This window comes from Stegostoma tigrinum, chromosome 35 (assembly GCF_030684315.1).
Source record: "Stegostoma tigrinum isolate sSteTig4 chromosome 35, sSteTig4.hap1, whole genome shotgun sequence".
NCBI lineage: Eukaryota > Metazoa > Chordata > Chondrichthyes > Orectolobiformes > Stegostomatidae > Stegostoma > Stegostoma tigrinum.
Genome location: NC_081388.1, coordinates 9772758 through 9798508, shown reverse-complemented (window position 1 = coordinate 9798508; position 25751 = coordinate 9772758). Strand labels below are relative to the sequence as shown.

The window sequence follows — 25751 nt, the reverse complement described above, 5'->3', positions numbered from 1 at the left end:
TCCATTGCTGAAACTGTTTGCAGATTACATGACCTACATCAACTGCAGAGACATTTTGGAGCACACGAGCCTTAGGTCTGTCTCCTCAAAACTTCCTCTTTATCCTGAACAAGTTTGTACAGGGGTAATGGGAGCTGCAGATGCTGGAGAATCCGAGATGACAAAGTATGGAACTGGATGAACACAGCAGGCCAAGCAGCATCTTACGAGTTCGTGACTGGGAGGTGCAGTTGTTTGTTGCGAACCAAGTGTAGGTGCTCTGCAAAACGGTCCCGTTCTGCAAAGTGGAGGCTTGGGGGCCGTTTTGCAGAACACCTATGCTCAGTTCACAATAAACAACTGCACCTCCCAGTTGTGAACCATTTCAACTCCCCCTCCCATTCCTTAGATGACATGACCATACTGGTCCTCCTGCAGTGCCATAATGATGACACCAGTAGGTTGCAGGAACAGCAACTCATATTCCGCTTGGGAACCCTGCAGCCCAATGGTATCAATGTGGACTTCACAAGCTTCAAAATCTCCCCTCCCCCCACTGCATCCAAAAACCAGCCCAGCTCATCTCCGCCTGCCTAACCTATTCTTCATCTCACCTATCCCTTCCTCCCATCTCAAGCCGCACCTCCATTCCTACCTACTAACCTCATCCCACCTCCTTGACCTGTCCGTCTTCCTTGGACTGACCTATCCCCTCCCTACCTCCCCACCTATACTCTCTCCACCTATCTTCTTTACTCTCCATCTTCGGTCCTCCTCCCCCTCTCTCCCTATTTATTCCAGTTCCCTCTCTCCATCCCCCTCTCTGATGAAGGGTCTAGGCCCGAAACGTCAGCTTTTGTGCTCCTGAGATGCTGCTGGGCCTGCTGTGTTCATCCAGCTCCACACTTTGTTGTCTCAAGTCTGTATAGGGTTGTGATGTTCACTGTACTCAGTTAAGTTTTAATCCTTTTAGATCCACATGTAATACTGCTACCAAGTCTGTTTTTTCCCATCAAAATTACTAAAAATTTGTTTAAAGATTTACATTTGCCACAACTCATCTCTCCCAAAGCATTTGGCTTCACGGATTCAGACGAGCGAGAAGTTTCACTCTTCTCCCTGAGCAAGTTCACTTGGAAAATGAAGAATGGTAGTTTGTTGAGTCGAAGGTAGTTGACTGGGACTCATGGTCTTGGAGGCTGCGGTTCAGCTTTGATACCAGGTTTCAGCACAGGAAAATAAATAATCACTAGATGACTCAAATATATTACAATGAAGTTCCTGTAGCTTCTTTGTGCAACTCCTTTAGCAGCACAGCCGATGGATGATGCCTGATTGTTTGTATCCCCGTGATTGATTTTCTACACAATACATTAGGCTCCGTTGCTCTGGACAGCACATCTGCCAGTATCTACGGCTTTCCCTGTGCACTGACGATTCTGTAAATGGACATTATGAGGTGAAGTCTTCATATTCTTGGACACAAGCTCACACCTTCCTTCTTGACCAGATAAAGGCTGAAGGTACAAAATTGTCTTGAATGCCCGGTGTCAGACCAAAGATGTAGTCTAAAAATCTCTCACAAACCCACGTCACTGAGACGGCTTATTTCTCAATCATAACATGTTGTGTTTCCGTGTCAGACGTTGCTCTTGACCCACTTGGCCGTTCCTGGAAGAGTACTGGTCTTCAACCTGTAGCTAAAGCATTGCCTGCTACTATCTTTGAAAAGGAAGGATTATATTGGCTAAGACATCTATAGACATCAATATTTCCTGCATATTCTGTAAAGCATTCTCTAGATGAGGATTTCAATACCATCCTTGAATCTTATTGAGGAGTTGTCTCAAAGGTTCTCTAATGGCTCCTAAGTTCATCAAAATGTTGGCCAACTAAGCCGCCATACCCTATAATATCTAAAATCTGAACAGAGCTGAGAAATGGTTAATGAAATAATTTATGTTTCTTTGTTATACCTTGACCTTTCAAAAATGTATTTGTTCTGAAGTTGGGATAATTGTCAACAGCATTCAATATTTCTTTAAATATGTCTGATTTTTGGTTTATCACTTGGCAAGCAATCGTATCATCTGTGACACTCCCAGTTGTGTACAAAATTTTCTTTATTTGTTTAGCTTATGTCTGAGTCTCCAGGTTAGAAACTATTATTGACCTCAAGAATTGCTTTCTTTAAGATGTCCAATTTTTGTTGCTTTTATGATTCTGTACTTAGGTACCTATACCTGAGATGGTGCCTTGTGTGGCGATATTCTACACTTTTCACCATACCTCTGTATTTCTGTACATGAGTACACGAGACAATAGAAAATTTAAATGTAAAATTTGTATTCTGTTTGGCCCATCTCTGGAAATATATCTCCTTGGCAAGGACACAGCAGATGCCATAGCTTCCTAATGTGACTAGATATTTTATCTTCTTCAGAGAGTTTTTGTTCTGCAGTAGTGGTGAATCTCCTGTCTTTCATGGCAGTAATTGCAGGCTTTAACGTTGCAATGAAACTTTACCCACACTTCAGAGCCTTGCTAAGGCTTTGTGATGTGAACATGCTGGTGTTGGGCTGGGGCAGACAAAGTCAGAAGTCACACGACACCAGGTTATAGTCCAACAGGTTTATTTGAAGTCACAAGCTTTAGGAGCGTTGCTCATTCATTGGGTCTGATGAAAGAGCAGTGCTACGAAAACTTATGATTTCAAATAAACCTGTTGGACTATAGCCTGGTGTCATGCGGCTGCTGACTTTGCTAAGGCTTCCATTCATTTTCCTTGTCTCTTAAAACATTTCTGTGTCAGTTCAGAATCACTTAATTCTTAAAATTACTCTACGATTATCTATTTTTGTGGTTAGCCATTTACTGTGGGTCTCCATTCCTGCAATGTATGATTTTTTTTAATTCTGGTGGTCCTTTTTGTTTAATGTTTCCCAGACTTGCCTCTGTGTTCTCTGGCAGCAATGCCCAATAGGATATGCAACTTTAAAACAAAGTCACTTCCCTTTCAGCTTGAATCACTCTTTTGTTTGAGTTTTCCCAAGGGATTTTTGGCTTGGGCACATGCAGTCCTTAATGTCCAGTCAGCTCATACTGAATCAACTTGGACTCAGAACTACTTCCATAGACTGGTGCGTAATGATGTAGCTGCACCTCTGCCTTGGAGCTACGTGTGTGCTCCCATGGTCTTCCAAAATGTTTTCCATATCATTTTCTGAAGTATTCTTCAGAGTTGAATGCTATTACATAGTCTTGGGGTGGGGTGGGGCGGGGGGGGCGGGGGCGTTGACGCAAACAGTAAAGTATTTATTTTCAAGTCTTTTGCGTCGCCACCATAGTTTATCTCTGGCTTTTCCTGACGATCTGGTTTATTTTAGTTGGCGCATTTAAAAAAGGTGCAGGTGACCGCTGTTGTGTGGCAGGGATTTCCTTGTTTTTACCATGTTACATGTGAGTTCTTTCAAGTCTAAAATTTGGATTAGAACCTGGATTTCCTGGTCCATCTAGGATAGTCTTGTTGTCCAAACAAAATAGAGCCTCGTTGTAATACTCTAACCAAGATTGCATGAAGATGAGCTAGGTTATTGCAGAGCTTGTTAGGAATACATTTGCCACAGGCCTGACTCCCACAAGGTCCACCTATACTCCGAACCAGTGCCTACTTGGTGCCAATTACTGCATACAGTCCTGTAGCAGCCCTTTCAGAACTGTGTACAAGGAAGGAGGTGGAGAATGCAACTCATGGCAGATTGTTTGGCCACTGGAGATGGACAATTGAGGATAACTGTGCCATGTTTGAGACAGGCCACGTGTTGGACACTGGGTTCTGACTGTCCATCCCAACGTGTAGTTTGTTAAAAGTGGTTTGGGAGTGTGTGCCCTACTAGTTCTATGTAGTGGTAAGCCTTGAGTGATTGCAATCCTCAAACAAAGGGAGGAAGCCAAATCTTGATCAAAATAGCGGCTGCAGAACCTTAAATGGAGGCTAACAGAGGGATATTGCATGGCAAAATAATTCCCAAAGTCTTAGGAATGTTGGAAAAGCAGTAAGCATGAAAATAATTTGTGTTACAGTGACTTTACAGATTCAGTTTTATGGGCCCCAAGTGTGAGTTGTGTTGAAATGTTTGGAGGGTATTTCACTGTCAGGCCTTGTGAGATGTCTTGCCATATCTGGGCAAACCCACTTCATTACCTACGCACCCCCACGGCATCTTTCCAAGCTGCTTTGGTTGTGTATCACCCCCTGAGCTCCTCCTTTCCAAATTAGCTTAACTGCCACCAACAGCAGAGGTCATTCCCCCTGTTGGTCCTGTTTCAGCTCAGGTTCAATCTGTCAGACTAGGTTCTTGATCTGGAAGGGAATGAAGGGTCATGGGTAAAACACAACTGGTCTCAGCATTCCCAAAATTGAATCCATTGTTCCAGGAATCTGTAGCCCTTTCAATTCTTCAGCCATAAATTCGTCTGCCTCTTTGCCTATTGCTATACTCACTAGCACGTGGCACTGGGAGAAGTCCTTTGAGGTCCTACAACAAATTAAGGAGCTCGGTCACGCATTGAAAAGGGTCATCACCTCAGAATTTCTCCCGGTGCCATATACCAGTGAGTTTAGCAATTGGCGGATAAAGCAAATGAATTTATGGCTGAAGAATTGAGAGGGCTACAGATTCCTGGATCAATGGGTTCATTTCTGGAAATACTGGGACCAGTTGTGTTTTACCCATGGCCCTTTATTCCTGCTTTTCAATGTGTGACTGTGCTCCCTAATTTCTTTTTGCAATACCTCAGCCTACTTTCTACCTGCTCCACTCCTCCCAGGATGATCTCACTGCTTTCATTTCCCCTTCAGGATACCCTGTGGTCACTCAGAGACATCCTTGACCCTGACTCTATCCTGGGGTCACATCCAAGACCAGAAGACCACAAAGAAACAGGAACAGGGCTTTCAGACCCTTGAGCCTGCTCCAGCATTCAACTGGATCACGGCTGATCTGATGTTCCTTGTGGACACTTTTCTGGGTTTTCCCTGTAACTGTTGATTCCTCTCCAGTTCAAGAATCTGCCTCAGCCTTAAGTATGCACAAGGACTCTGCCCCCGCAGCTCTCTGTGGCAGGAAGTTCCAAACAGTCTCAACCCCGTGAGAGAAGAAATCAGTCCTCATTGCAGTCTTAAGTTGCCTGCAGAAACACCTGTCTGTACGTCTCGCTCCTATCATTAGCCAGTACGCCAGCCAATTTGTGCACAGCAAGCTCCCACATAGAGGAATGTCATGGTGGTCAGATTATTTACACTGAGATGTGAATGATGGATCCATCACCATTGGGGGATCCTCTTGCTCAGCTTTGAAATAGAGCCATAGGACCTTATATGTCAATGAGAAATGTACCATCTAAAAGCCAGCCCTCACATCAGTGTACACTTCAGTCCGGCTTGTGCCAGGCGATGGTGGTGGAGTGGCAATTTCACTTAATCACCACACCTGAGGCCTGCGGTCATGGGTTCAAATCTCACTCGGCCAAGTTTAAGTTCAATTTATTAAATTTGGAACTCAGAGCTAGTCTCAGAAGGGTCAAGACCTGAAACATCAGCCTTCCTGCTCCTCTGATGCTACTTGGCCTGCTGTGCTCATCCAGCTTGTTATCTCATAAAATGAGCTATCTTTTAAAAAGAAGACACTAATTCACTTGAACACAGGCCTCCTGGATCAGAGGTAGTGACACTACAACTGCACAAACATGATGCCCCGTCTCCAAAAAGCACTCATTGACTGGTGTAAATAAACTCATCTGATACACTAACATGAAGGGAACATTTGTTACCCATTCCTAATGGAAGTGAGTGGCTTCCAAGCTATGTCAGGGGGCAGTCCATGAATCTATCACATGGATTGTGGAGTCATATGTAGGCTAGACTCTGGAAGGGTAGCAGATTTCCTGTGCTATCATCACTTTCGTGAACCAGTTTCGTTGCTGCAATATTGATGATGGCTACAATTGTATCAACTACCACAATGTGATTTCACTGCCAGGTTTTATGAATTGAATTTAATTGAATTGAAATTAAAACCGACCTCCTGCTGTCAGACTCATGACCGACAGCATTGCAGTCATAGAGATGTACAGCTCGGAAATAGACCCTTCTAACTCATCCATGCCAACCAGATATCCTAAATTAATCTAGTCCCATTTGCCAGCATTTGGCCCATATCCCTCTAAACCCTTCCTATTCATGTCCCCATCCAGATGCCTTTTAAATGTTGTAATTGTACCAGCCTCCACCACTTCCTCTGGCAGCTTGTTCCACGTACACACTGCCCTCTGTGTGAAATAGTTGCCCCTTTGGACCCTTTATAATCTTTCCCCTATCAACTTAAACCTTAGGGCGGCACGGTGGCTCAGTGGTTAGCACTGCTGCCTCAGAGTGCTAGGAATCCAGGTTTAATTCCATCCCTCAGTTGACTGTCTATGGGGAGTTTGTATGTTCTCTCCATGCCTGTGTGGATTTCTTCCAGGTGCTCCAGTCTTCTCCCACAGTCTGTAGATGGATTGGTCATGGGGAATATAGGATTTTAGAGTAAGGGGGTAGGTCTGGGTGAGACTTTCTTTGGAGGGTTGGTGTGGGCTTGATGAGCTGAATGGCCTGCTACTGCACTGCAGGGATTCTATGCCCTGTCAGTTTGCACTCCCATACCCTGGGAAAAAATACCTTCGCTATTCACCCAATCCATGCCCGTCATGATTTTAAAAATGTCTATAAGATCACCCCCTCAGCCTCTAATGCTCCAGTGAAAACAGCCCCCAGCCTATTCAAGATAACAAGGTGTGGAGCTGGAAGAACACAGCAGGCCAAGCAGCATCTTAGGAGCAGGGGGACCCCCGAAGGGTCTAGGCCCGAAACGTCAGCCTTGCTGCTCCTAAGATGCTTCCTGGCCTGCTGTGTTCAACCAGCTCCACACCTTGTTATCTCAGATTCTCCAGAAGTTCTTATTATCTCCGATTACCCCAGCCTATTCGGCCTGTCCCTGTATCTCAAACCCTCCAACCCTGGCAACATGCTTGTAAATCTTTTCTGAACCCTTTCAAGTTTGACAACATCCTTCCCATAGCAGGGAGACTAGAAATGAACACAGTATTTCAAAAATGACCTAACCAATGTCCTGGATCCCTGTGTTACTTTTCCTGTGATATTACCACCATTTCCTCCAGCTCTGCAATACGAGAGGCAGAAATCAATGAATTGAACTTACCGTTTGTCTTTGATCTTCGACACTTTAGTGTTAAGCCCAGAGAGTTGTTTCTGCAGTATCAGCAGTATGGAAATAAGGAGAATTGTGTTGACCTATTAATTTGGAAACAATGATTTAAGAAATTTGAATTAAAGTAAGGACTGCGTTTTAAGGAAAGAGCAAATGTTTTACGCTGTGCATTGCTTTAGAATTTGGAGTTGGACAATGAACTAACATTCCATTAATGATGTGAACAAAAATGACATATCTACCACAATGATGAAGCAAACAGGTCCGAGGAAACTCCAGATAAATCCCTTCTCCAACTGTAGCCAACAGCTGTGAATGAAAGAAAGGTTGCACTCAGAAAGCGGGAGACACATCTATCCTGTAACTTATCTGCTACTTTTTTGATTCATTGATAAGATAATGCCTCAGATATTGACTTTGAAGTGTGGTTGGAGTGGAGGAAGGTGGCAGAGTCAAAACCTATGATGTTGGAGAATATAGAAATGTTTGTTTTCTGAACATACTGCGGGTTTTAACTGCAAGTCGTTTTTTTAAAGCTTTTTCTAAAGGATCCAGCCTGAGAGCTTGCTTTAATTGACAGGCTCGCTGCTTGTTGAAATCCTGTGGTGGAGTGAGGAATGGGGGGGAAAGAGAGTTGTAGTGTCATAGAGTCTTACAGTATGGAAAGAGACCCTTCAGTCCAACTTGTCCATGCTGACCGGAAATCCTAAATTAACCCAGACCCATTTGCCAGCATTTGGCTCATATCCCTCTAAACCTTCCTAATCATGTACTCACCCAGATGTCTTTTAAATGTTGTAACTGCACCAGCCTCTACCACTTCCTCTGGCAGCTCATTCCATACACACAGCACCCTCTGTGTAAAAAAGTTACTCCTTAGGCCCCTTTTAAATATTTCCCCTCTCACCTTAAACCTGTGCCCTCTAGTTTTGGATTCCCTTACCCTGGGGAAAAGACCATGGCTATTCACCCTACCGATGCCCCTCATGATTTTATATGCCCCTATAAGACCACCCTCAGAAGCTGTAGGGAAAATAGCCACAGTCTGTTCAGCCTCTCCCCATTGCTCAAATGCTCCAACCCTGGCAACATGCTTGTAAATCTTGTCTACACCCTTTCAAGTTTAACAACATCCTTCCTATGGCAGGGAGACCAGAACTGAACACAGTATTCCAAAAGTGGTCTCATTAATGTCCTACATAGAAGCAACGTGGCCTCCCAATTCCAATAATGCAATGCACTGACATGGGGCTGGATGGGAGAGGATGCCAGGGTGGGTGAGAAGGGGTAGGATAAGGAGGTGTTGAGACAAGTGGTGATGGTTTGGTTGGATTACTGGGCACTTTGTAGGGCTTGGAGAAAGAACTCCCGTTTCTCTTGATCCCCGGGCAGTGCTGTAATGGCACTTACAAAATGGATTTGACTATTTTTCACTTGTAGTGTTTCCCAAGGCCTAGGAAGTCAGGCTTCAAAGTAAAATGAAACTTGTCTCAAAAGCTTGAACCGCACAAATGTCTCCTGCAATTGAATTCATTGGCCACCATTTGCACTGCCCCCATTAGTACGGAGTTGACTTCAGGGCAGTTTTTAACTTTTAACCTCTAGGTGAACCAAAATACTGGTTTTTAACTACCAGTAATATTCCAACATTCTAAATCCCGGACATGTCTACTTATGTGATACAGATGGGTTTCCAAAGAGTTCATTTTTTAAATGGATAATGAAAAAGATTTCCTAAAACCCGCATTTTATTGCTCCTGTAGTTTACATAAAGAAATTAATTAAGACTCCCACACCGGCCTGGTTTTGATTCCACACCAATGTGTCAAAATTACGTTTAACTCTGCCCCGCTAATGAATGGGAACAACCCAAGAAGTGCCCATCAGTTGGGGTTTTCCAACTGAGTGATGGCTGTCCAGGATCTTAAGAGTTTTACACCAGCCTCCATTTCTTTGGCAACTTACGTGTCCAAGTTTCAGGGGCCAAAAGCCTTCAGAACACTGTTAGCCCAGCTATGTTGCCTCGTCTGCAAATACATGTGTCTAGATCTCCCTAGTAAATTATGCATCAACTTGCCCAAGGCCCTTGGGAAAGGCATCACGAAATGAAAAGGATGATCAAACAAAAGGATCACCCAAAGCTTGGTAAAAATAGCTCTTTGGAGATCATTTCTCACCCTCTCTCTTTTCTTCAGCCAGTTACCAGCTGCCTGATTGACACTTGCTACAGTTGTTCTCCCTTCCCACTAGCTCCCACTTTCCATTGGGAATCTCCTGAAGGAAATGTGTCGCATGGAGGAGGGGATGCAGTGGTAGGCTGCTTAGAAAGTAGCAAAAGTGAAATGCAATGGGCCACAGTTTTGTTCTGTAGGTATTGATCTTTTAAAAGTAAACCTCAGGACATTGGTGAGGCCCCCCTGGAATATTGCGTTCAGTTCTGGTTGCCCAGTTATAGGAAGGATATTGTTAAACTGGAGAGGGCTTAGAAAAGATTTGCCATGATGTTGCAAGGAATGAGGGTTTGAGTTGTAAGGAGAGGCCGCATAGGCTAAGACTCTTTTCGGTGTAGGAGGATGAGAGATGGCCTTACTGAGGTTTATAAAATCATAAGGCGAACGGCAAATGCCTTTGCCTTGGGTTGGGGAATTTAAAGACCAGGGGGCAAATGTTAAGGTGAGAGGTGAAAGATTTTTGAAAAAAAGACATGAGGGGCAAGCATTTTACACAGAGGATTGTTTACATGTGGAACGAACTTCCTGAGGAAGATGTGGATGTGGGTACAGTTGCAATGTTTAACAGACATTTGGATAAGTACATGAATAAGAACTGTTTGGAGGGATATGAGCTAGAAGCAGGCAGGTGGGACCAGTTTAGTTTGGAATTATGGTCAGCATAGACCATAGTTAGACTGATGAGTTTGTTTTTATGTTATATGACTCTATAACTCACAAACCAAATGCCAAACGGTGAGCCCTTTTCAGTCTCACACCTTAGAAAGGTCATACCGGTTGTGGTTAGAGTGTCCTGTAAATTTACAAGAAAGATACTCGGATTTCAATGCTGAAGGTGCAAGGAGAAGGAGAGTCCAAACTGGAATCATAAGTCCTGCAACTTAAGAGTTTCAGGGATGATTTGGTAAAAATGTTCTGACAGCAAGAGGAACTGGTGGGGTGAATACCAGCTGGCTGTCCAAGGCTAAGGGGCAAATTCAAATAATCAGAACCAGACCATTTGGAAGTGAGACTAAAAAATGCTTCCACACACGTGAAGGGTCGGAAATGTTTGGAACTCTCTTTTGTAGAAAGCAGTCAATGCTAGATCAGTCATAAATCTGAAAGGTTGTTGCTTGCTGAAGGGATTTGAGGGATTTGTGAAGGGATATGATAAATCAGGTCACAGATCAGTCTTTAAAAGGCGGAATGGGCTCAATGTAGAAATATAGAAGCAAGAGTAAGCCATTCAACCCCTTATGCCTGCTCTGCCATTCAATAATATCTTGGCCGATTATCGAGCTCAATACCCTAATCCCACCCTGCCCCTATTTTCCTTGATGTTTTTAACCACAACAGTTTTATCTACCTCCTTGTTGAAAACACATCTTGTTTTATCCTCAGCCACTTCCTGTGGTAATGAATTCCACAGGCTCACCACTATCTGGGTGAAGACATTTCTCCTCAGCCCAATCCTAAAAGGCTTATCTGTCATCATTAGGGACACCCTTCCTGCATCTGGCTTGTCTAGTCCCGTTAGAAATTTAGAGGGCTCTATGAGACAACCCCTCTCATTCTTCTACACTTCAGTGAAATACAATCCTAACCGACTCAATTTTCCCTGGTACACCAGTCTTGCCATCCCGGAAATCAATTTGATAAATCTAAAGCACAGAAACTCCAGTTCCTATGTACAATATAACGAGATGTGCATATGATAATGTCACAGATGATGGTACAGATTCAATGGGCCACAGGTCTCTTCTGAATTCAGTAACAGAGACTGAGCCTAGACAAAGAATGGAAAAGTTAAGACCTTAGACACGACACTGTAGAGCTGTGTTGATAAACCACGATGTTACAGCACATGAGGAGGGAAACAATCTTAGAGATAAGGAACCAACAGGCTCATGGTGAATGTAGTATAGATACTTATTGACAAGAGATATTAGGATTGGTATCTCAATGTACAAGTAGCAGAGTTTGATTAAATCAGTACTATGTCCCTATCTGCCCCCACTATGACTCCTCCCTTTTTATTTCAGAGCTCCTTCTCCTCCTCCATTCCTGAAGAAGGGTCTAGGCCCGAAACATCAGCTTTCTTGCTCCTCTGATGCTGCTTGGCCTGCTGTGTTCATCCAGCTCTACACCTTGTTAGCTCACTATGTCCCTAGACTCTTTTTCTATTCATTTAAAGGATTTTGGCATCGCTAGCTGTTCAGCATTTACTGCCTGTCCCTAGTTGCACTTGAGAAGGCTAGTGGTGAGCTGCCTTTTGGAACCAATGCAGTCCACGTGCTACAGGTAGACCCATAGTTCCATTATAGAGGGAATTCCACGATTATGACTCATTGACAATGAAGGAATGGTGATGTATTTCCAAGTCAGGATGGTGAGTGGCTTGGAGGGAGACTTGCAGGGCGTGGTGTCCCATGTATCTGCTTCTCCATTCAAGAGTAGACTGGCAATTGCCCCGGTTGGATTAGTCCTGCTTTTAACACACAAGATATAGCTGGGCAATTTTCCACATTGTCGGGTAGATGCCAGTATTACAACTGTACTGGAAGAGCTTGGCTAAGGGAGCGGCAAGCTCTGGACCACAGGCTTAAATATTATTTCCAGAATGTTGTCAGGGCCTGTACCTTTGCAGTATCCAGAGTCTCCAACCATTCTTGATATCATGTAGAGTGAATCGAATTGGCTGAAGACTGGTATCTGTAATGCTGGGGACCACTGGAGGAGACTGTGATGGATCACCCACTTGGCACTGCTGGTTGAAGATTGCTGCGAATGCTTCAACATTATCTTTTGCACTGATGTGCTGGGCCCTTCCATCACTGAGGATGGGAATATTTGTAGAGCATCATCCTCTAGTGAGTTGTTTAATTGTTCACTACCATTCATGATTGGCAGGACAGCAGAGCTTAGATGTGATCCACTGGTTGTGGGATCACTTAGCTCCGTCTATCACTTGCTATTTATGCTGTTTAGCATGCAAGTAGTCCTGTTTGGTAGCTTCACCAGGTTGACACCTCATTTGCACGTATGCCTGGTGCTGTTCTTCGCATGCCCTCCTGCACTCTCCATTGAACCACGGTTGATCCCCTGGCTTGATGGTAATGGATGAGTGGGAGATGTACAGGGCCATGAGGTTACAGATTGTGCTGGAGTACAGTTCTGCTGCTGTTGACGGCCTATAGCGCCTCATGGATGTCCCAGTCTTGAGTTGCTGGATCTGAGCGAAGTCTGTCCCATTTAGCTCGGTGATAGTGCCATACAACACGATGGGGGTTGTTCTCAATGTGAAGGCGGGACTTTGCCTACGTAAGGACTGTGTGGTAGTCATTCTTACTGATACTGTCATGGACAGATGCATCTGTACCCAGAAGATTAGTAAGGTAGAGGTCAAGCATGATTTTTCCCTCTTGTTGGTTCCCTCACCACCTGCCCAGTCAAGCAGTTATGTCCTGTAGGACCCGACCAGCTCAATCAGTAGAGCTGCTGCCCAGCCACTCTCGGTGGTGGACATTGAAATCCCCCACCCAGAGTACACTCTGTGCCCATGTTGTTCAACATGGAGGAGTACTAATGCATCAGCTGAGGGAGGGTGCCTTGTGGTAATCAGCAGGAGGTTTCCTTGCCCGTGTTTAACCTGAAGCCAAGAGGCTCCGTGGGGTCCAGAGTCAATATTGAGGACTCCCAGGACAACTCCCTCCCAACTGTATACCACTGTACTGCCCCCTCTGCTGGGACAGGACATATCCAGGGATGGTGATGGCGGTGCCTGGGACATTGACTGTAAGATATGATTCCAAGAGTATGGCTATGCCAGGCTGTTGCTTGACTGGTCTGTAAGACAGGTCTCCAAATTTTGGCACTAACCCCCTGGTGTTGGTAAGAAATACTTTGCAGGGTCAACAAGCCTTTGGCTTTTCCGGTGTCTGGATCGATGCTAGGTGATCCGTCCAGTTTCATTTCTTTGAGACTTTGTAGTGATTGGTACAACTGAATGGATGCCAGACCATTTCAGAGGGCGATTGAGAGCCAACAATACTGGTGTGGCTTTGGGGTCACATGTAGACCAGACGGGGGAAGGACAGCTGATTTCCTTCCCAAAATACGTTAGTGAGCCAGATGGTTTTCTCCTGACAATCAATGCCTGGCCATCTTTAGATTCTTAATTCCAGATTTTTTTAAATTGAATTCAAATTCCATCATCGGCTGTGGAGGGATTTGAAGCCAGCTTCCCAGAACATAGAATCCCTACACTGTGGAAACAGGCCCTTCGGTATGACAGGTCCACACCAAAAATGATTCCAGTGACGGAATTATCGTATTTTGGAGAACAAGACCCAGCATTCAAAATTCTGAAGCCCTGGTGGGATGTGTTTGCCGAATATCTGACACTTCTAATGGTTTTGGTCTCGATGTTTGGAGGAGCACTGCAGGTAAAATTATGAGAAAAAGACTCTCTGAGGGTAGAATGTAACTAAACATTTTTTCTCAACTGAATAATCTGTCCGTCAGGTGGATGTAAAAATTCCTGTGGCGCAGAAGAGTGTGGAAGTCATCCACAATCTCCTAGCCAGTATTTATCCCTGAATAAACAGGGAGGTAGATATAGGGGAGACGTCAGAGGTTGGTTCTTTACTCAGAGAGTGGTAGGGGCTCGGAATGCATTCCCAGAGAGGGAGTGGAGTTGGCCTCATTAGGGGCACTTAAGCGGCTATTAGTAAGGCAATGGATGATTGTATAAGGTAGGGGTAGATAGAACTTAGGTTTAGGGTAAAAGTTCGGCACAACATCATGGGTCAAAGGGCCTATACAGTGCTGCACTGTTCTATGTTCTGTGACCCTCAGAACATCCCACCCAGACCCATCCCCCTATAATCCACCCAATCTACACCCAGAAGAAACCCAGATATGGGGAGAATCTGCAAACTTCACACAGAAAGTCACCCAAGGGTGGAATTGATCTCAGATCCCTGTGAGGCAGCAGTGCTAACCGCTGAGCCATCATGCCGCCCCAATTAGCTGAGTTTCTGGATTAATAGCCCATGCTCACTAAATGCCAAGGTTTTTTCATCAAATGACAACTTAGATGTGCTCCAGCAGCTACTCTTCTCCTTCATGAGACAACAGCACTCTCTCTTGTTAAAGTATGATGTGTCTGTTGTCTTTGAGCTTGTGTGAGCTGATGGTGTTTGTCCCTGAGCTCGTCTTAGTAAAGGATGGCTGGTGCAGCCTTTTTGCCTTCTCCCTCAAGCATATCCAGAGGACAAGTAACAGGAAGAGAGGTTACAACGGTTTCCTAATCAGCGTTGATATTTGATTTACAGCAGAAGTACTGAGAACAGCTATCATTGGAGGCTTTCGAGGTGAAACGTGCATCTGTAAATCTGCAGATCTCAACTGTCTCTCTGTTTCAGGGGCCTCTCTCTCTAAGATTGTGAGTGCTTCTTCCTCGCAGTGCGTGGAAGGTCAGAGACTTGTCTCTGTGGCTTTCTGTTACCCCCCCAGGGAATCAGACTGCTATTTGATCCATTGTGCTAATGCTGGCTCATTGAAAAGGCTCCTGCATCCTGTACCTTCCCTCTGACCCTGCAATACTTTTGCCCCTTTCAAATGTTTACCCCAATCCCTTTTCGAAAGTTAGAATCAGCTTTGCTTCCAACACCTTTCAGACAATGCATTTCTGATTGTAATAGCTCACTTGTGGTTTGATTTCTTTTGCATATTGTTTCTGGTTCATCTTCCAATCACCTTCAATCTATGTCTTCAACCACTCGAAACTGCTTCTTCCTTATTTAGAAGTTTACAGTACATATGAAAGCCCCTTCAGCCCATCATGAACCTCTTTGAAAGTTGTTCAGGATTACGAATATTCTATATCAAACCTTCTCAATCTTCTCTGCTCTAAGGAGAACAACTTCAGCTTTTCTTCACATAACTCAGTCAACATGAAGGCAGAATGAGAAAGAAAAGTGTATTGAACACAATGTCAGCAGTGAAACTGTGTAGCCCCTGATAAAAGATCCCTGTGAGAGTCACTATGCTTCACGCAATCCTTTATTCAGAATAGTACAAGGCCACTCGATCCCCTCAGGCCTCTCGAACCATTCAATTTAGACTTGTTCATGCACTTCTAACTGTCCAGTGCCTCATTTTCGCTCTGCATCCCTTCATAAACTATTTGGCCATAAGACAATAAGATTTAGGAGCAGAATTAGGCTATTCAGCCCATCAAGTCTGCTGATGTGTTTATCAACTCCATCCCCCTGTTTTCTCCGGATACCCTTGATCCCCTGACTAATCATGAAACTATCTCTTAAAGATACTCAAACCTTTGAAAGCTTCAATTATCTCCCATTATTTCTAGTCCTTCGGGAAAAAAGAATTGCTGATTTCCATTACCCTTTACATGATAAATTGCTTCTTGATTTCAAGATAATGTCTATCAAAACATAGTAAACAGGAGCAGCTGTAGCATTTGACCTGGGTAGCTAGCACCACTGTTCTATACGATCATAGCTAATCCTCTACCTTGACACCATACTCACACTCATCCCCCATATCTTGATTCATTTAGAAATCTATTTGTTCCTTAAATATATTCAGTGATTTGGCCTCCAGCACCTTCTGTGATAGAGTACACTGGTGTACTGACCTTTACATCACTAAGGCCAGGCGCCAACTCTCTGACACTTCCTCCTACTGCCCCCTCGATCATGGCCCAACCCCTGACCACCAAAACAACATCTCCCAGACCATCTACAACCTCATCACCTCAGGTGACCTCCCACCCACAACCTCCAACCTCACCGTTCCCTAACTCTACGTCGCCCGCTTCTATCTCCTTCCCAAAACCCACAAGCCTGACTTGCCCTGGTTGACCCACTGTCTCCACCCACTCCTGTCCCACCGAACTCATCTCTACTTATTTTTACTCCATTTTCTCCCCCTGGTCCAGGAACTCCCCACCCACGTCCGTGACACCACCCATACCCTCTACCTCCTCCAAAACTTCTGATTCTTTGGCCCTCAACACCTCATCTTCCCCATTTCTGAAGAAGGGTCCAAACCCGAAATGTCAGCTTTCCTGCTCCTCCGATGCTGCCTGGCCTGCTGTGTTCATCCAGTTCCACACCTTGTTATTTCAGACTTCAGCATCAGCAGTTCCTACTGTCTCTCACTCTTGACTTGTGCCTTGCAGGTGGTGAGCAGGCTTTGGGGAACCAAGAAGTGAATTACTCTCTGCAGGATTCCCAGCCTCTGCCAACTCTTGTAATATGGTGAGCTCAGCTTAGTTTCTGACTAATGGTAACCCCATGGAAACTGATAGAGAGGAATTAGTGATGATAATGCCTTTGGATGTCAAGGGTCGGTGGTTAGATTGTCTCTTATTGGAGATGGCATGAATATTATTTGCTACTTGTCAGCCCAAGCCAGGATATTATCAGATCCTTTTGCATTTGAACATGGGCTGCTTCAGTATCTGAGGAGTCACGAATGGTGCTGAATTGTGCAAACATCCCCTACTCCTGACTTTATGATGGAAATTACTCCACATCTCACTCTTAAATGTCTCTTTTGACTGTGGTTCTCTGTCCTAGATTGTCCCCCCCGCTACGGTAAACATCATCCCTGCCAATCCCTTTGCTCTTCATGCCCCTATTAGAGAAAATCATTTTTCTACATTATTGTACTGAATCTTTGCATTATTTGAAATTAGCTCACTCCTTGAGATTAAAGGCAACACTTCTTTGGACTTCTGGATTTCCTTGTTGGTACATGTTTTCAGTGATTTAAAATTTTATTTAGTTTTCTTAAATAGGGTTGTAGAGTTATACAGCATGGAAACAGACCCTTTGGTTCAATCAGTCCATACTGACCATAATCCCAAACTAAACTAGTCCAACCTGTCTGCCCCGACCCATATCCCTCCAAACCTTTCCTATTCATATACTTATCTGAATGACTTTTAAACATTGTAACTGTGCCCACATCCACCACTTCCTCTGGAAGTTCATGCCACACATGAACCACTTTGTGTACAAAAATTGTCCCTTGTGTCTTTTTTTAAATCCTTCTCCTCTCACCTTAAAAGTACACCCCCTTCTTGCGAAATCCCCCACCCCTGGGGAAAGACACCTACCATTCATCTTATCTTTACCCTTCACGATTTTGTAAACCTCTATAAGGTCAGCCTTCAACCTCCAAGGCTAATAAAATATTTTTATTTTAAGTAAAATGAAGCAAAATGTTATGTTTGATCATACCTTCACATGAAATGCGAACTAGCCACGGAGAAGTTAGTGCTTTATTTTTCTGTTTTCTCTTTCAATGCTTTGAGGAATAAGTGATCTATCCCTCTGGTTATGAACATTCCTGTTTCACCGTGAGCTCAAACTAAACTCCAAGATGTTTTATTAAATAGTATTGATAAACAATTTGCAGGAGAGAGGAGGGTGCACACACAGTCGCCGACAATGATAAGAGTGTGTGAGGAAATGGTCACCAGATATAGCAATGCAAAGAAAAGTGAAAAACACACCAAGAGTGACACCAGAGGAAAGAGGTTGATTGATTTTTGAGCAGCTACTATTAGTGGCTGTGTTTCAACTTCAGCAAATCATAGCAAACATTTCTCCTCAGCTCAGTCCTCAGGCATTTTGTTTTTGCATTGTGACCTCAGTTCTGGACTTGTCAACCAATCTAACCTACGTCACCCCTATCTATCCCTGCAAGGAACTTGACTGTTTAAATGAGATGGTCTCTCACTCTTTGAGACTGTAGAGATTAAAGGCCCAGTTTTCCCAATCTAAGGTAGCCCTACCATCTCAGGGAGTGACCTCATGCTCCAGCTGGTGAATGATAGAGCACAGATGCAGTGGGCAGAAAAGGACAGAATCTGTTGTTGGTCTTTATAGTGAGAGGGTTTGAGTACAGGAACAAGAATATCTTACTGCAGTCTCCAGCGCATTGGTGAGACCACACCTAGAATATTGTGCGTTGTCTTGATCTCATCCGAGGAAGGAAGCTCTTACAATAGAGGGAATGTACCAAATTGATTCCTGGCAACCCAGGGCTGAAGTGTGAGGAGAGATTGAGGTAGTTTTGATTGTATTTGCTGGAATGAAGGAGTATGGGGACCTCATAGAAACCTATAAAATTACAAGAGGACCAGACAAGTTAGATACAAAACGGATATTCCCAATGGTGGGGGATGTCCAGGACCAGGGGTCATAATTTAAGGATAAGGGATAAATCTTTTGGGACTGAGAGGAGGAGAAATTTCTTCACTTGGAGAGCGGTGAACTTACAGAATTCACTGCCAGAGAAAGTGGTTGAGGTCAAAACATTGACTGCTTTCTAGGAAGGGCATTATTAAATTGGAAAGGGCACAGATAAACTTTACCAGGGTGTTACAGGCACTGAAAGATTAGCTTTATAAGAAGAGGCTGGATAGGCTGGGACTTTTTTCACTGGAGCATAGAGTATTGAGAGGTGACCTTACAGAGACATATATAATCATGAGATGATTGACAAGGGCCTTTTCTCCAGGATAAAGGAGTTCAAAACAAACCACCATAATTTTAAGGTGAGAGGAGATAAATTTAAAAGGGACCTGAGGGCCATCATTTTCATACAGAGGGTGGTTCGTATGTGGAACGAACTGATAGAGGAAGTGGTAGAGGCAGGTACAGTTACAACATGTTAATGATATTTGAACAGGTTCATGAATAAAAGGGGTTTAGAGGGATGTGGGCCAAATGCAGGCAGGTAGGACTGGTTTAGTTTGGGAAACTTGGTTGGCGTGATTGAGTTGGATTGAAGACTCTGTTTCTGTGCTATGTGATTCTATAAGGCAGCTTATTACAACTTTCTCAAGGGCAACTAGGGATGGACAATAAATGCTCACCCAGCCAGCGATGCCCATGTCCCACTATTCTAGGGGCTATAAATAGGTCATTGAGTAAAGAAGATGGAGGTTATGATTAAGTCACATAAAACGCTGCTTAATCCTCACCTGGAGTATCATGGGTGTCATGCTATATGGGAGTGAGGTGAATGAAATGGACAGAGTTCAAAGGGGTTTACAAGAATGGATGGGATCAAACACATCAGTTATAAGAAACAATTAGAGAAGTTGATCAAGCATCGGGGGCACAGTTTTCAAGTTTCTTTTGCAAAAGAAGCAAATGCAAAGCAAGATAAAACTCTTTAATGCAGTGAGTAATTAAGGTCTGGAATGCACTGCCTGGAGATGTGGTGAAGGCAGGTTCAATTTAGGCATTCAGGAGGGGCATTGGATGGTTTTTTGATTGACACAATGTATAGGATTATGGGGAAAAGGCACAATGTTATAAATATACAGTCAGCTGGTCCAGACATGATAGGCTGAATGGCCTCTTTCTGCACCATTAGGATTCTGTTGTATGATGATTTAGCAGTGGGTATCTCTGCCTAGGTCTGCTCTGACTCCGACCTCCTAGCAGAGTCTCAGTCACATGATCTATCACAGCATACCTCACAGGCTTGTCTGCTGATCCATTAAATCCTCTCTCTACATTTCCTGCTTGTGGAAGTGGGAGAGGTATTGCAGGGTGTATTTCTTCTGTGTTCTACTCTCATACTCTCATGGGACCTGGCAGGGTAGGGACTGAAAGGCTGGTGAATTGAGAACACAGAAGGACTACAGTCCCAGAATGGGCAGCTTGACCATTTAGGGCCAGGATGGGGGGGCTTGTATCAGAATGCTGTGAATTCATGGACATAGAATCTATATGGTGAGGAAGCAGGCCATTCACCCCATTGAGTCCATACTTACCTGACAAAGAGATCCAACCCCCTACCCTATAACCCTGCATTTCCCATGGCCAATCCACCTTATCTCCACACTATGGGATAACTTAGCATGGTCAGTCCACTTAACCTGCACATCTTGGGAGGAAACTGGAGCACTCGGAGGAAAACTGCACAGACACGGGGAGGATTGGCAAAACCCCACATAGACAGTCAGCCCAGGCTGGAATTGAAGCTGGGTCCCTGCTGCTGCGTGGCTGCAGCGCTAGCCCTCTGAGCCACTGAGTTGTGGATGCTGCACCACTGAATGGATTAAAGATTGGAAAAGACTGGTCTTTCAGACAACCAATGGACACAGGAATAGGTGGAAAAGGGGATGGGAGGCCAGTGATTGAAGTGAGTTGAGAAAGGAGGCTCGCTGAACCTGCTATCACTATTTTGTATGCTCTTGTATCTCCAGTTTCCAGCACCGGTTGTGTGCTAGCTATCCAATCCCTCAGCGTTAAAACTCTTCTTGACCTCTCTCCTCCTATTGAACGCTCCGGAAAGACTTAGGCCGACAGAAATGCCTTTGGAGATCAGTGCTTACCTTTGTCTCTGACTTGGTCTTTGACCATGGTGCTAATGAAATGCCTCATGAAGTTGTACAGCATTTGAAGGTGCTGTATGAATGGAACTTCTTGTTGTCAGCTTAAAAACATGTCCAATTCAACATAAAGTTAATGAAGAGATCAAAGGGACCCATGTTTTTTGTTTCCTCTCAGTGTTCAGTGAAAGGAAAAGGGAGCAGTGGATGGAGTTTATTTTTGGAGAACCTGGATGAATCGTGTACATCATGCGCTGAAGGCTTTAACATGTTAAAAGGTAGCTAACCACAAGTAGACCACCAGACAGCAAAAAAAATAGGTTATCCCACAACTGAAACACAGAATGGAGCACCAAATAGTCTCAAAAACAAACACACACCACTCATTACAAGGTGTGGTTCCGCTATGTGAAAGCCACAGTCTGAGCTCTATACAAATTATTCTTAAATTAACGCTATGAGCAAGCTAAACATGTTGTGTAGGTGAAGCCTGCTATTTTTTTGAGGGAGAGGTTGGAGTAAATATGCATCTGTCTTCAAGTCCTGGAGCTCCCCTGCCTTATCTCCATCTTGATGGGGGTACGAGCCACTGAAAGCTGTCCATGCTTAGTTGAGAAACCAAATGTTTCTCGTCTAGCTTGCTCAGGGATCGTGTTGGAGATGTAAGGAGGACTGGTCGAGCTGTTCCAATGGCACTGCAGAAAAGTTCTGACGGAATGTCATGACCTGACAGGGTCAGGGCAGGTTCCTCTGACCTCAGCAGTGGTGAAGTAGGAGGAGGCTGGGAATTTATAGAGCCCAGGATGTCATGGACTTGATCTCCTCGATCTACACTCCTCAATCAGGGTGAAACTCTGGGCAAGAAGATCCAAACTCAAACTTCTCACTGCACCTCGAATTGGGTCCCATAAAGTGGGCAGTTGAGGAGGGACCTAGAACCCACTGTGTTTAGGGACACCATCCCCCCAAGGGACCAAATTCCAGCCTTGTCCTTGGAATTTGTTGGTTGCTAGAAGATCTAGTGTGTTTCTTCAGAACATGCAGCAAGGTTCTCTCGTTGATTCTCCAACCACTATGCTGCCCACGGAAGATTGGGCATTTTAACGCAGTCCTCTCTCCACAACATGCAAGTAGTAGCCCATCACACATAAGGCTGGCGATGGTAGGGCCACACTCAGGCCCAGGGCCTGCAATATGGTCCCGGTGCCCTGAGGCAGTGCTGCCAATGGTATTTTTTCCCGTTCACTGTACGAGGGTGTTGATGGCTAGGCCAGCATTTGTTGCCCATCTCTGATTGCTCAGAGGGCAGCGAGGAGTCAGGCATGTTGGCTGTGGGTCTGGAGTCACATTTGGGACAGAACAGGGAAGGCACTTTCCTTTCTTAAAGGGCATTAGTGAACCAGATGGGGCCTTTCCACAGGCAATGGGCTCATGGTCACTTAGGTTCTTAATACCAGATTTTTCTGGAACCAAATTCCACCTTCTGCCATGGCAGGATTTGAACCCAGGTGCCCAGAGCATTACCTGGGTCTCTGGATTAACAGTCCAGCAATAATACCAGTAGGCCATTGTATCTCCATAGTGACTGTTGTTTCATAGCAACTGGCTATGTAGGCTTGCTAAGAGCAATGAAAATGTCTGAGTGCTGATACTATACATGGCAGTATTGCTAACTGGATCCAGTGTAGGGCCTGGGGCTATATTCCTGTTGTACTCACTGTTGTGATGTACCAAAACCATTGGGGTTGATAGCTGCAGAAATCCCCAGCACGACAGCGGGCAGCACATAACCGACTGTGTACATGTGCACGTTCCTGATCACTGTTTTTTGAGAGACTTTCACCTTCCGGAGGTCTCTCACAATGAGAAAAAGGTGCAGTCCTTCCAAAAACATCCAGGCGAACGCTGCCAGGAAGAGGTAATGCAAGGTCCCTGCTATTATAGCACATACCACCTGAAAGAAAGGAAGACAAATCCAACCGTCAATTGATTCTGGTGTAAAGAATCCCTCCAGTGTGGAAACAGGCCATTCAGGCCCACACCCATCCTCCAAAGGACATCCTACCCTATCCCCTATATTCCCCCATGGCTAATCCACCTCACATACGTACTTTGGGCAATTTAGCACGGCCAATCCACCTAAGCTGCACATCTTTTGGCTGTGGGAGGAACCAAGAACACCTGAGAGAAACCCAAACAGACACAGTGAGGATATGTAAACTCCACACAGACAGGTGCCTGAGGGTGGAATCGAACCTGGGGCCCTGATGCTGTGAGGAAGCACTGCTAACCACTGAGCAACCGCTCCAATTGTCTTGAACAAGTCCATTTTTCTCGTGTTTAACTGACTGGTAACAGCTGAGAAAGGACTGTAGACTTGGTGGTGAAACTTTAACTGTAGGCAAAGGTATAAAAAGAGTTGATGTTGGAGCTGGTACATTTGATCCCTCAGGACAGAGTATACAACAGTCCTGATATATATCTCTTTTTCCCAAATCTGGTATTCCTCCTCCCTCACCCCTCCAACTGTGATTTACAGAATCCTCAACCACTCTATTTCAAACACTTTAGTTTTCATCCCTTCCTTGTCCCTCCTAGAACCACAGTAGGTGCGGCCCAGGCCTTGTCTTCCACCTCCGTATTCAAGTCCCATCCTCTGTTAGTTCTGACATCTCAGTATTGTCCCATCGTGCTTTACACCCAATCAAGTGTGTTACTATTGAGGTTGAGGGAAAACAGCATCTGATGTGTTCACAGCCAGCTCTGAAATGATGATAAACTGAATGACTGGAGAGCTGGAGATAACAAAGTGGGATCTTGGTGATCTTGGCTGAGATAAATATTAGCTCAGAGGCCGCCATCTCCCCGGTTTTACTTTGATTAGGACCACTTAGGTGTCAAGCAGGAGGGAGAAAATGCAGTCATATTTAAGGGCCTCATGGGAATAACAGCCCCTCTGTTCATGGCATCACCAAATTGCGACAGTGCAAGAGGAGGCTATTCGACCCCTGGTACCTGTGCCTTCTATCCACACTGAGCAATTTAGTCAGTGCCACTCTCTGAACCTTCTCCCTGTCACCCTGCACACTATTCCTTTCCAGATCACAGTCTAATTTCCCTTTCCCATTCACCCTGCCCCCACCATGCTGTCTGGCTGCGCACTGGGTAGTCAGCATGTGGGAAAGGTTCCACTTGTCATTTTCACTTCCTTTACAAACTATCGTAAATCTGAGAATGTCAGGAACACACAGACACAGTTCTGAGACCCTATTTCTTATTTTAACAGAAAACATAAAGTGTCTCTCCCAGGTGCAATCCAACTTGTCAAGCTACTCAACGTTCAGCAAAATACAATTTATTTAACCGTTATACTTAAATTACAGGCAAAGAAAGAGGAAGTTGGGATAATAACTCTATTGGAAAATTTAACAAAATAACAGATACTGTAACAATTAGTAATTAACTTCCAATATAGTAACATCCCACAAAAACACAGTCCTTGTCAAAAAAACAAATTCAGACACAGGTTCTCACATGCAGTTCTCCAATCCAGGAGGAAGAAACATCAAGAGAAAATTCAGAGAGACTAGCAGCCAGGCCACGTTCACTGAAGCTTCCAATTCTGCCGAGACTCCAATAGCTTCTGATGCCACTGAAAAACCAAAACCCAGAAATCCTGAGATAACACAGTGTGGAGCCGGAGGAACATAGCAGGCCAGGCATCTTGAGGAGCAGGAAAGCCGACATTTTGGGTCAGGACCCTTCTTCAGAATTCTTCTTTTCATTTCTGAAGAAGGGTCCAGACCTAAATCATCAGCTTTCCTGCTCCTCTGATGCTGCTCAGCCTGCTGCGTTCCTCCAGTTCCGCACTGTGTTATCTCTGACTCAAGCATCGGCAGTTCTTACTGTCCCAGAAATCCTGATCTGTGAGAGCTGGCCACTGCCAAGCAGGCTGTTCAACAAAAGCCCAAGGCCTCCCAAGCTATTTACTCAAGTGGTCTCGGCTAGCCAGCTCTCCACTTCTAGTTCAATCTCTCTCTTTAAAGAAACCAGGACAGATAACCTCTTAAAGCTACAGCATTGTCACAGAGATCTTATGACGATTATTTTGGAATTCCGGAATGACTTATTCAAAACTAATCTCTTAACCAACATCACTAAAAATACAGATGATCTGGCTGTTAAACACACTGCTGACTGCTAAGAGGTTGTCGTGTGCATATTGGGTGTGGCGTTACCTATAATAAAAGGATGTTCCCTCATTAGAGAGAGATGAGGGTCACACCACCTGAAAGAGAGGAAGACAATTCCAAGAATCAATTGATTTCTGTGTATAGAATCCCTAAGTGTGGGTTGTTCAACCTGCAGGTCACCAGCAGCCTTTGACAAGGGGAGAGATGGAGCAGGTGGGCCCTTCATTGTTAACCACAGGGTTGGCATCATGAACCAGCCAGCTAACTGAGCTAACCCAACATCACTTACTGAGCTTCAATGACTGCAAAGTATGTTGGATGTCCAGTGAATGTGGGAAGTGCTGTACAAATGCAAGTTTGTTGTTAGATTATGCCATTAATGATGAGACAGTTCCTTGAAATTGCAAATGTAAGTCTTTGTAAAAGTACACCTCAGCAAACAAAAGGATATTTTGACTTCAAATCCTTGCGGTTACAAGAAGTGCAGAGTCGGGTACTGTATGAAAACTGCTGTGTAGGTTTTCCACCACACTTCAAGTAAGTCAGCTAGTATTTGCTGTGCTATTCACAGCTGACTCTATTCTCAGTATAGCTGAGGAGCTGTTTTTGTTGGTTTGTGGACACCGTGTTTAATTCGGTTAGGTTCTGTTATGATTTAACTGTGGTTTGCTTGCATCTTGTCTCCACTCGCAATGCAAGGACCTGAAAT

General features: G+C 44.5%; 1 protein-coding gene across 2 annotated transcripts in view; it reads right to left on the bottom strand.

The window, feature by feature from the left end:
• Nucleotides 1-25751, bottom strand: part of LOC125447445 (adhesion G protein-coupled receptor E3-like) — a 79488-nt gene that overhangs the window by 13973 nt on the left and 39764 nt on the right. For both annotated transcript variants that reach the window (XM_059640043.1, XM_048521789.2), the window contains exons 12-14: nucleotides 22568-22803; nucleotides 7490-7556; nucleotides 7239-7330 (exon numbers count right to left, since the gene is read on the bottom strand). In XM_059640043.1, the coding sequence (XP_059496026.1) occupies nucleotides 7239-7330; nucleotides 7490-7556; nucleotides 22568-22803 (395 nt within the window). The remainder of the gene's footprint in view (nucleotides 1-7238; nucleotides 7331-7489; nucleotides 7557-22567; nucleotides 22804-25751) is intronic.